Source organism: Herpailurus yagouaroundi, unplaced genomic scaffold (assembly GCF_014898765.1).
Source record: "Herpailurus yagouaroundi ecotype Mexico unplaced genomic scaffold, PumYag 192, whole genome shotgun sequence".
Classification (NCBI taxonomy): domain Eukaryota; kingdom Metazoa; phylum Chordata; class Mammalia; order Carnivora; family Felidae; genus Herpailurus; species Herpailurus yagouaroundi.
The window spans coordinates 18,730,300-18,742,317 of NW_024412423.1; the positions used below are offsets into that span (position 1 = coordinate 18,730,300).

General features: G+C 36.3%; 1 protein-coding gene across 13 annotated transcripts in view; it reads right to left on the reverse strand.

Moving 5' to 3' along the window:
- Positions 1-12,018, reverse strand: part of RAPGEF6 (Rap guanine nucleotide exchange factor 6) — a 192,273-nt gene that overhangs the window by 52,067 nt on the left and 128,188 nt on the right. For 7 of the 13 annotated variants that reach the window (XM_040444398.1, XM_040444402.1, XM_040444396.1 and 4 more), the window contains exon 16: positions 5,813-6,053. In XM_040444398.1, the coding sequence (XP_040300332.1) occupies positions 5,813-6,053 (241 nt within the window). Of the gene's footprint in view, positions 1-1,471; positions 1,484-5,812; positions 6,054-12,018 lie in introns of all 13 variants that reach the window. The other 6 variants (XM_040444399.1, XM_040444394.1, XM_040444395.1 and 3 more) reach the window with 1 other exon arrangement.

Below are 12,018 nucleotides of genomic sequence, written 5' to 3' on the forward strand. Positions count from 1 at the left end.
TTGTGTGATGTCTCAAGTCTAATTACTTGGCTACTTCCTAGATGAGAACATCAAAACTACAAAAGAAAGCGAACCATCTAAAGTTAATTCCCTTTAAAGTTTTAAAAAATATCAATCAAATGGCCATATGTAAGCAAATAAAGCACTCTTAAAATACTTTAAAGGTGTTACAGAGGCAACTCTAAATCCACTGAAGAGAAAAAAATCAAAAGAAATATAACTCTGTTACTTAAGTTTTAGATACCCCCAAAAGTTCTATAAAACAAAGGATAAATGAAACAGTCCTATATAAAGGACAGCAATGAAAAAGATTTCCATCAGCATCAATGATCAAAACACCACTTGTTTCTAAGAGTTAAACCAATTCTTAGGTTAACATTAATTCTTATCTATGTTTTACTCAATGTAGTATTCTACCCAATACTTGTTACACATATAGAGGTATCACAGAATACTTACCTATTATCATGGAATGCATTAAATGAATGGTATGGGATACATCCAGAATGTTAGAGGAGTCAAACACAGGACTTAGGCAGATAAGGCAACTATGCAAGATGAAGTGTGGAGGATGGTTAAATAAACAGCTAAAGAGCTGCTGCTAGTAGCCAGACAAGGAAGACAGAGCTAGGACAAGCAAGACTGCGGAGGAGTTAGGGAAAAGCATGAAGACACGGAAGAGAGCAAAAGTGTTTCAAGAGCCAGCTATGCATAACCTGGATAATTAGCTACATGACCTCAGGGAAATTTGTTTCTGGACCTTGGTTTCCCCAACTAAAAATATAACTCTCTCTCCCCCAGGACTACTGTAAAGATTAAATGAGGTAATGTGGATGAACATTTTGGCTCAGAGGAAAAAACAATTCCAATTTTTAAGAAGACAGTGAATTACTTTTACTGAAATTAAAACAGAACAGTACAAAACTAGAAAGTACATTTTAAAATTTTAACAGGCTTTCTAATTTAATTGATTTTTGAAAACATATCTGCCAATTTTTGGACACAGACGGTCAAGTAATTAAATCCAAAGAAACAAACTGTTAAAAGAAGTTAGCTGGTCCCATTAAAAATAACAGTAGAATCAAATGTAATTGTGTTAAAAAGTTATAATATTCTACTAAAGGGAACTGGCTGCCTTAAGTTACAGTAAGATGGAATTCACTATAAGACTAAGGAAAGTGTATGAAACACTAAAAGTCCTTATCTCTTTTACTGATGTTATTTAACATTACCTCTGCTTTTTAATAATCAAAGACAGGACACTGTAGAGATATATTAATGTAAAGCTGGTTACAAATTCATGGTAATTAAGGTGTGAGCATGTATAAATGAAAACTATACTAATGTTATTATGTACAACCCATGCTATGACACGAATGAAACAGTATCTAATTGGCAAAATATCCATGCTTGTTTGGAAGCTGAATTGATAAAGCCCGTTTGCAAATATAGTAATTACATCATTTCTTACCAAAACAGTCTCCTGAGAAGATGATGCAGTAACAGAAACAACATACTTTTAAAAAATTCCTCAGTAACTCCCCAACACTAACTTTACTTAGAATAAAAGTATATTTTAGTTTCACATTATGAAACTAAGAAGGCTACATAAACACCTGTATGCTAATAAAAAATAATCCCAATGTTAAAAGCAAACAAAGTATGCTGACAAAAAAAAAAAAAAAAAAAGGTGAGAAAAAATAATTTCTGATAAGCAAACAAGACAGTCTACTTCAGGGACTGTGTTACAAATAATAATATTAAGCTGTTATATAAGCAATTTGTGATTAAAAAAAAATAAAGGCTGAATGATTTTAAAAAATAGGACATCAGATTTGCTTTTTTTCCACTGATGTTATTGGAAATTAGTAACTATTTTTCTACTTCTAATGTTCAGGAGAATTCTTTCATTTTAAAATTATGTCATGGTTAGGGATTTGGGGAATTATCTATTCTTAATTTCAACTATTTGTTCCTTCCTTATTTTAATATTCTTTGTCTCACAGATACACATACTCTTTCTTGTAGTATTTCGAGGACAATTCTTAGAGAAGTGAGTGCTACAAAGGCAGAGGCCAAGAGCCTTTTTCAAAGAGCCTTGACATACACATGTTCAGAATTGTGGAATTAGACTCATTAAAATTTTTTCTCACTTAAAGAATATTCAAAGTAGAAAATTAAAAAAAATATAGTGAACAAGAAAACAATTACCTATAAAACCACACCCTACACAAAACCACAACCAACAGTTTTCCTTTTTAGTTATTTTTACAGTATACATTACAATCTAATTAACCAATCCCCTGTAGCTGGACTTCTAGGGTATTTCCAATTTTGTTTCATTATAGGTAATACTACTAAGAATATCTGTATATAAATCTTCATCAATTTATTACTAGAAATGGAATTGTTGAATCAAAGGTATAAACATTTTTAAAACTCTTAATCAAAAAATGCCCAGGGAAACCTGGGTGGCTCAGCTGGTTAAGCCTCCAACTCTTGATTTTGGTTCAGGTCATGATTGCCAGTTCGTGGAATAAGCCCCAGATCCAGCTCCAAGCTGACAGCCAGGAGCCAGTTTGGGATTCTCTCTCGGCCCCTTCCCCAGCTTGCACACACTCTTTCTCACTCAAAATAAATAAATAAAACATTTTTAAAAAATTCCCGAATACTTGATAGAAAGGTTGTCATTTCCTATTTTTTTTTAATAGTTATTTTTGAGAGAGAGAGGGAGCAGGGGAGGGGCAGAGAGAGAGACAGAGAGAGAGAGAGAGAGAGAGAGGGGGAGGATCTCAAGCAGGCTCCACACTGTCAGCACAGTGCCCAACATGGGGCTCGAACTCAAGAACCATGAGGTAGTGACCTGAGCTGAAATCAAGAGTCAAGACGCTCAACTGACTGAGCCACTCACGTACCCCATAATTTCATATTTCTACAGCAGTTTGAGCTTATTATTTGTCTTATGTTATCAATTCAGGCCCTGATTATTCTCCTGTCAATCTGTGATAAAACAAATGATACACCGTTTTTAAAATAAATTGTGTGTCCTTGATTATTAAGGATGTAGAGTATGTGACTCAACATTCTTTGCCTATTTTTCTATTGAAGTTTCAGTGATTTTATTGTGTACCTATTAAAAATCCCCTGAATTCATTTGTAATGATTAAGTGCCAAGAAACAGGACACACATTCATTCTCAAAACTGCGAAGTGACCAGTCTGACAATCAGTTCTCTGCAAAAAAAAAAAAAAAAAAAAAAAAAGGCTCCAATGAAAACCTTTATGATTTCTACTAAAATAACATATTTTTTCTGGTATTTATATGGCTGAAATTATTGGCATTTTACTTCACTGAAACATGTTTAGAAGAGAGAGCCAGTTTAATATTAACACCTGATGTACAGTATTTTACTAATGTTAGCATTCACAGCGAACAGCCTCCGACTGGCAAAACAGACTCAATAAATACTTGCTAACTACTAAAAGAAAAAACAATTCCCTTCTGAGTTAACTACTTCTACAAGATATTTCATTTTGAGACGTACCAATACAAAGAAATAAGGCTTGAAAACACTCAAACGATTGTTCCTGGCCACCTTCCTTTCCATGCCTACTATAAGCAAAGATAGAATCCAAGAGGTGAAACCAATTCCCACTCCCTGAAGGAGATACTATGGAGATGACAGACTGATTTAGCTGCCTGAAACTTGAACATAGCTACTTGGAATCTGACACTAACAAGCTAAAGTCCAATACAATCACTGTCCTATGGTTCTAGACAACACATGTCACAATTATGCCTCTGTTCAAAATGAAAAACAGTTAAAGGATACATTTATTCTAGATCAAATCCACCAGGGTTTCTAGAAATGGAACTCGGGGTAATACCTCCTAAGAATTCCCTTTACAAACTCTTTTTCTTTTTGGTCCTCCATTCATTTCCCTCTTCCCCAGTGCTGTCATGCACAATTCCAGTCATCCAAAACTGTCTCCCATCTTTACAATGTAGGCTAGTCCCTTTCATATTCTCCTTACCTCCCATTTATGAGAATAAGACTTCTCTTATAGTGTTTGCTGCCCTGCTGTCATATGACAGTATGCTCAATATTAAAAGAATTTTGCTACTTTAAAGTTAGGATTTTTACAATCTGCTTGCCTCTAGGAGAGCAGTCATTAAGAAAGAAATGAGTGACAATAAACACAGAGCTCAAGATGCTTTAATTCTCTGTGAGCCCCAAATTAAATGAAGAACAAATGTGTTACCTGATTGGAAGTAAGAACTCAAGAAGAAAAGCATGTTGAGATCAGGCAATCTCTGAGATCTTGAACACTATAAAAGCTGAGAGTTGACATTTACCTACTTCCAAGTTGTCCCCTAATTAGTGTCATTATTACAATGACAATGTGCTATACTGTCAACCCCAACACACCAAATACAACTAACAGAGCTTCTATCACTTCCTACTATGACACGATGAAGTCCATCACTTTAGTATAATATTCAAAGTCTTTCATAACTCAGCTCTTCCCTATCTCTCCTGCTTCATCTCTACATGTATACCCAGAGTCTATATAACCTACCAAACTTGTTCCTGTCTTTGTGCACATCAGAACATTTATCACCCTGTAATGCACCATTTGTCTGCTTTCCCTTTTTAGATTACCAACTCTTAGAGGACAAGAAACTTGCTCTATTAATCTTCCTACATTTCTATATTTGAACACTGTCTGTGCCTTGTGTATAAGCATGTGGTGAATAAAGGGTTCCTGATACCAATTCCTTAAAAGTAGTAACTACCTGTTTTCAGCTCTCAAAACCACAGAGCATAGTGCTGGGAACTATAAGGAACTAAACAAATATTTGATTATGTTTTGCTTAAACGTTTTCTTCCTTTTATTTTTTTTCTTCTCTTCTCTTTCTTTTACTTAATTCACTGTGTTAATTTATTCAACAAATACTGAGTGCCTACTGATGTGCTAGGTACTGAGCTGGATTAACACTTCTGTGATTGCTTTATGAAGTAGATAATAATGTAAAATATACAGATATAATATATACTACACCCATTCCCATCCACTTCAGTGAAATGATTTTCTTAAGTACTTTACAGACCTCAAATTACATTTCAAATCACAAAGTTTCCTTCAGTTTTGGTGACATCTCATTTTAGAAACAAGTAGATTTGACTAAAAAGGTCAGCTTTAGAATTCAGGAAGGAATAAATAGTGCAATAAGAGAAAGATGATTTAGAAGACAAAAAAACTAGCATCCGCAAATTTATCCTCAAGTTTTAAGATGTTCAAATTTGGGAGCACTTGGGTGGCTCAGTCGGTTAAGCATCTGACTCTTGGTTTTGGCTCTGATCATGATCTCACAGTTCAGTGAGTTCGAGCCCCACTGCCAAGGCAGAGCCTGCTTAGTGTTCTCTCCCTCCCTCTCTCTCTGCCCTCCCCCACTCACACTGTCGCTGTCTCTCTCAAAATAAATAAACTGAAAAAAAAAAAAAAAAAGAAAAAAAATGTCCAAAGGACTTAAATTAGATAAAAAGTACACAAGAAAAGACTTTGTAAAATAAAATGGTCAGTCTTTCCTAAAATTCAAAACAAAGCTACTAGAAGAATATATACTCTAGTAGTGGTCATTTCATGGAAATGATGGAAAGATACTAAGATTTTCTTATTTATGGTTTACTTCAAGATTTTATAATGCGTTAGTTGTATAAAAAACAAATTGACCCCAAATTCCCTTCCCCCAAATAAAAACTTTAGAGTCAACAGGAAAATGTCTACATTACTGAGATGATTGTACCTACCTGAACAGTTTTGGAGGCAGGATACTAAACCGTGTTTTATCCAAAATTTTCCTGATTTTGTTTCTTCCACCTGAAACAGTATTTGCTTTTATTTTCTTATTTCCTTTCTCCTGTGATGTCTGTTCGATATCTCCTGGTACATCCTGGATTGAATGGCGATTACTTTTTTTTTCAGCAATTTTAGGAATATGAGGAACTCCATATTTTTCTTGTTCAGTCCTACTAAGTAACTCTTTGAACACTGTGTAAATAAATAAAGTTGTCATTTGTTTTATTCTCATTAGCAAGTTTTTACAAAAACAACAAATTTTAAACATCAATACAGTCACTTTCTATTATTTGGCCTTTCACAGTCTCATCCACTAAACATTATGAAATCTACACCATGCTTCATCAGCTATACCAACTTATCTCTTCATTTTTTTTTACGATTTTATTTTTAATTTTTTTTTTAACATTTTTATTTATTTTTGAGACAGGGAGAGACAGAGCATGAACAGGGGAGGGTCAGAGAGAGGGAGACACAGAATCTGAAACAGGCTTCAGGCTCTGAGCTGTCAGCACAGAGCCCGACAAGGGGCTTGAACTCCCGGACCGCGAGATCATGACCTGAGCCGAAGTCGGCCGCTTAACTGACTGAGCCACCCAGGCGCCCCTAAGATTTTATTTTTAAGTAATCTCTACACCCAATGTAGGGGCTCAAACTTACAACCCTGAGATCAAGAGTCACATGTGCTACTGACTGAGCCAACGAGATGTCCTTTAAAAAATTTTTTAGGGCAATTTCTACACTCAATATGGGGGTTGAACCCAGGATGCTGGAATCAACAGTCACATGCTCTACCAACTGAGTCAGCCAGGTGCCCTGTCTTCAGTTTTTATAAATGCCTATACTTCTGATATAGGCCAAAAGGGAAAAAACAAAGTCATTGGCAGAAATGAAAAGGAAGTAGGCAGGCAGCATGTTTGAAAAGTTCAAGGCTTCCTATTTAGCAATATTTGCTATGTAATAATAATAACCAATATTAACTGCTAATCCTCTCAGATTTTATAAAACCAGATATTTAGATTCTATTATTTATGTTATTTCATATCATAATATATATCACTTGATATGAGATAGAAGTACTGTAGTCATGTTGTTTTGTTAAAATTTAGCCATTAAAAAAAGAAAAAAAAAGTTTTGATGGACCTATTTTTGCCAGAAATAAACAGTACTAAATTTAATAATAAATCACCATTTCCTCAAGGTCACATTTATGAGACTCCTGTCACTGAGTAAAGCAGCTAATAAACTTTCACTACAGTGGTCTGAAGTAACAACCAATCATTCTTAGGTAACTTCAGGTCGACTGTAAGTCTAAGGAGTTATTTCATCCTTAAGAACAGTACAAGTGCACTCGAAGATTTGCCTATCTAGCGATCTCTTTGCCTAGATCAGATTTTTTTACCTTGTGAGAGGGGCTATACCTCCTTGGGATCAAGTGAAAAAAAGAAAAATCCATAGAAGACTATGTATCTAGTAACTATTAGTGTCATCTTTTCCAATTAGGATAACCTATATTACTTAGGTTTCATTAATGTCATGAAAATATTTTTCAGTTGTTTTAAATATGTGTTCTTAAATAAGACCTATCAACTACTAGAGGGGGAAAAAAACCCACTAAAAAGATAAATGCTAAGGCAGAAGGTAATTTCCTAAGAATTCATGGTGTCTGGGAGGGTCTGAATAAAAGAAAAATGAAGCTACATATTCTTGAATATGAAGGTCTTCAGAAGGTGCAGGTTTCAGTAGTGTTACTTGGAACCTTCATAAAAGAAAAATAAATTTTATAAATGTGCCCAGTGAAAAACAGAGAATTGTGATCTTTTTTGTTTTGGGGACAAATCAATCATTTCCTTCAATATCAAACGAGTTACAAGTAAGATCCAATAGACAAAGACTTAAAAGCTGATGCATTACAACACAAAATGGCTTGGTATTCAGTTGTAAAAGTAGATCATCTTGAAAGTTTCAACCAGGATGTTATCACATTACCAAAGCATACTGAAAGTTTATGAAAAGCACATTTTCTGCCTTCAAAATAATAAACATCTTTGGAGTCACCTTTTTTTTTTTTAATTTTTTTTTTCAACGTTTATTTATTTTTGAGACAGAGACAGAGACAGAGCATGAACGGGGGAGGGGCAGAGAGAGAGGGAGACACAGAATCGGAAGCAGGCCCCAGGCTCCGAGCCATCAGCCCAGAGCCCGATGCGGGGCTCAAACTCACGCACCGCGAGATCGTGACCTGGCTGAAGTCAGACGCTTAACCGACTGCGCCACCCAGGCGCCCCTGGAGTCACCTTTTAAAGATAATTTGCTTGATTAAAATGCAACAAATTCCTCTGAGTTTGTTTAGAAAATTTTGTTTTATTTTAAGCCATGTGGTAAAGGTGAAAATGCCTTTTTGAGGTAAAACTGATACACATCCATGCAAAAAAACACTTATTGACCTACAAACACGAAGGCACTACACTATGCGCTCGTAGATAACCCCTATTGCAGAAGAGTAAGTGTACAAAATATGGTACAGAAAGATCACAACCAGAGGAATTAAGAAAGCAGGAAAGGGAAAATCTTCCCTAATTAAGTTGCTGTAAGGTGAGTAGATTTTAACTAGGCAAAGTTAGGGGAAGGAGGAATGACTCTAGGTAGAAGAAATCTCAAGTTCCAAGTCCCTGTGGTAAAAAGAAACAAAGAAAATTAAGATGACTGGAGAACAAGGCAAAGAAAGGGCCTAAAAATGCTACAGTGAAGAGCAATAGGAAATCTTTAAATGGGCAGCAGATATCCCTGCCTGTGGTATGTACATAAGACAACTCAAGGGTGTACACAGTAGCTTACATCTTCACTGGACTTGTGTATATAGTTACAAATAAAACTGTAGAAATTTTGATTAAAAATTTCTCAGTCTCTACAATTACGTACATATGTATACACACACACAACAAGCAAAGTCAAAAGACAGCTTGGGAAAATATTTGCAACCCTTCGACTAAAAGATACTGGGGGTGCCTGGGTGGCCCAGTAGGGTAAGTGTCTGACTCTTGATTTTTGGCTCAGGTCATGATCTCATGGTTCATGAGATCAAGCGCCACATCGGGATGTGCTGACAGTGCAGAGCCTGCTTGGGATTCTGTCCTGCCCCTTTCCTGCTCACACTCTCTCCCAAAATAAATAAATATTAAAAAACAAACAAAAAAAAAAGACTACAAGATATTGTCCTTTCTTATAACACATTCAAATACATCAATAAAACATGAGTACCTCAAAATAAAAATGGACAAATGACTTTGTAAAAAATAAATGTTAACCTTTAAAAAAAAAAAGGTGCTCAACCTCCCTCATTATTAAATAATGTATATCAATAAAAATAAAGTTGATTATACCTGTTGCAGAGGCATTCTTATATACTGATAAAGAAAGTGTATGTAGACTGGGGTAAACTTTTGGAAAGTGAAACTGCAGCACTGTTAAAAATTAATTCCACTATGAGAAATTTACCTTCTAGGTCTATCTACATAAGCATAAAAGTATACAGGATTTTTATTTCAACACTGTAAATAGCAAAAACTGAAAACAACCCAAAACACCCATCAATACATTAGCTCAACAGATTATAATGATATTGCAGTGGATTTCTCTGCAATAACAATTATACAAGAATTAAATCTGTATCAACTCCTAAGCAAAGATCCAGAATGCTATACACAGTATGGCTCTACTGTACACCTTTTTTAAATGTTTTCATTTTCAAAACATACACATATAATACTTTTATGAAAACATTAAAATGCTAATAATAAATTATCTGAGTGGTGAGATTTTCAAATGTTAGAAAGTTATGAAAGCCAGGAGGAATAGATGAGCTAAAATACCAGGGCAAAAAGATGGTAAACGGAGATTGCCTGAGGTTTTCTTCTCTCAACATGAAGTCTAAACATGAAACGGGCATCAGGTAGAGAGACTCTGCTAGAGGAAAAAGGTTTTGATGGCTTCAAGTACTGGCATAAAAACTGGAATACACACAAGGCCCAAAGCAGTGATGCCTTCCTCCATGGGACATATCTACTCCTAAGACAAGGTAGAAGAGCTGGGGACAGGTTCGAAATTTCTTAGTCTCATGGTACTTAGGAGACAAAGTCACACAACAAGGAAGGGTGTGCAACCAATACATGACATATTTCTCTGCTTGGGGTGAGAGGCTCAAGAGCTAAGTTAAAAAATCTCTCAAGGGCCAAATTTCTACAAAAAATAAGACAAAAAGCTACCAGACTCTGAATCAAAAGCCACGCCTTAGGGAAAAACTGGGAGTGAGGGTAGGAGGACAAGGCTGACAAAACAAAGTATAATTTCCCACAATCTCTCTGTGCTCAGAGACAAAGTTCCATTAGAGAAGGGGCCTGCATCAAACACATGACAAATCTCACTCTCATCTTGAAACTTGGGTATAGTCTAAGTAATTTTGTAACCTAGCCTGACCCAGCTCAATTCCCCTTACCTTATATGCTTAAACAGAGGAAATGGCAAATCCTTTCTATGAGAAAATACTAATCTGCCTATTTGCTAAGGTTCCTTAGTATACAAAGTACAGCATACAATAAAAAATTGTAAGACACACAAAATAAGACACTTTGATAATAGGGGGGATCAGAGAATAAAAGATAACACCCATTTTGGAATTAACACACAAGATTTTTGTAATAACCGTTATAAATATATTAAATAAAATAGAGATAAAATGGATGAAAATATGGTTCTGAGAATTGAGTATAAGAGAATTGAGTTTATAAGAGAGATTCAAACAGATATTCTAGACCTAAAAATTATCTAAAATGAAATTCTCTGGCTGTGTTCAAGGGCAGGACGGATACAGAAGAAAAGAGGAAAACTTTGCTTAAACCCAGGTCATTAGAAAATATCCAAACTGAAGCACAAAGAGAGGGAAAAAGGTCAAGAACACAACAGTCTGTAAAAGATGCATGGAACTCAATCTTTTAATATGTAAGTAAGTGAACTCTCACACAAAAAGAGGCAGAATGGCAAAGGCAATGCCTCAGTTGATGACTGCGACAAAGTTTTGCTATCTTTGTTTAGCCTTCTGTGGGCTGTGGTACAGTTTCCAAAGCTTTGCAGTGTTATCTCCACCTGTTTTGCTCTGCGCCACCACTCAGTCTGCCTGGGACCCCAGCAGAGGTCCACTGGCATGCCAGTTCTCCAAGTCTCTGGTGTGCTGAATAGGATCACATCCGTGCACACACACAGGATGAAGGTGAGCTTGGGATCTCATAAACAACTTTATGGAGTCGTCTTCTCTACCTCAGTTATCAACCTACTAACTTCCACAGTTCTTAGGCTACCCTTTTCAGTCCTTTAGAAAGAAATTGCTGACTCTGGCTCTGTAGGGGCCAATGAGGAGGAAGAGAGAAAGAGTGTGTGTGTGGGCGGGGGGGGGGGGGGGGGAACAATGAAGGAGCCACAGCTCCAGTGAACGGTGAAGAACGTTCCCCTCCCTCAGAAGTCTGGCTTGTGCAGCTGTATTGCTGCTTGGAGGCTGAGGCCTGACAGAATGGGAAAAAAAAGAGGGGGGAATAACTGTGGGGATTCCTTTTCCCACTCCTCAAGCCAGGCTTCTCCATTTGAACCTTTACCAGTATGTACTCAACCAGGTTTCAGCTTGCCTTGACTCCAGTCCAGTGTTATTGGAGAAAAAAAAAATTAATTAATTAATTAATTTACTCCTGGTAGTGGGACTTTAAATTTTCCAAGTTCTTAAATGATTCTGCCCACGTTTTACTGTTGAGCTGATTGGGAAACAAAGGGTGGCATGTGTTTACTCCACCTTACCTAGAAATGGAACCCTCAATTTGATTTTTAACTTCACAGATACAAGACAGTTACCTAACAGACTGTGTTTGATACTCTGGAACTCCTCTGTCTGTTTCTGTTGGTTCTGGATTACACTGACTTGAAAAAAGATTTTTTTTTAAATGTTTATTTCTGAGCAAAGGAGAAACACAGAGTGTGAGAGGGGAAGGGGCAGAGAGCGAGGGAGATACGGAATCCGAAGCAGGCTCCAGGCTCTGAGCTGTCAGCCCAACGTGGGGCTCGAACTCACAGACTGTGAGATCATGACCTAAGCTGAAGTCAGACACTTAACTGA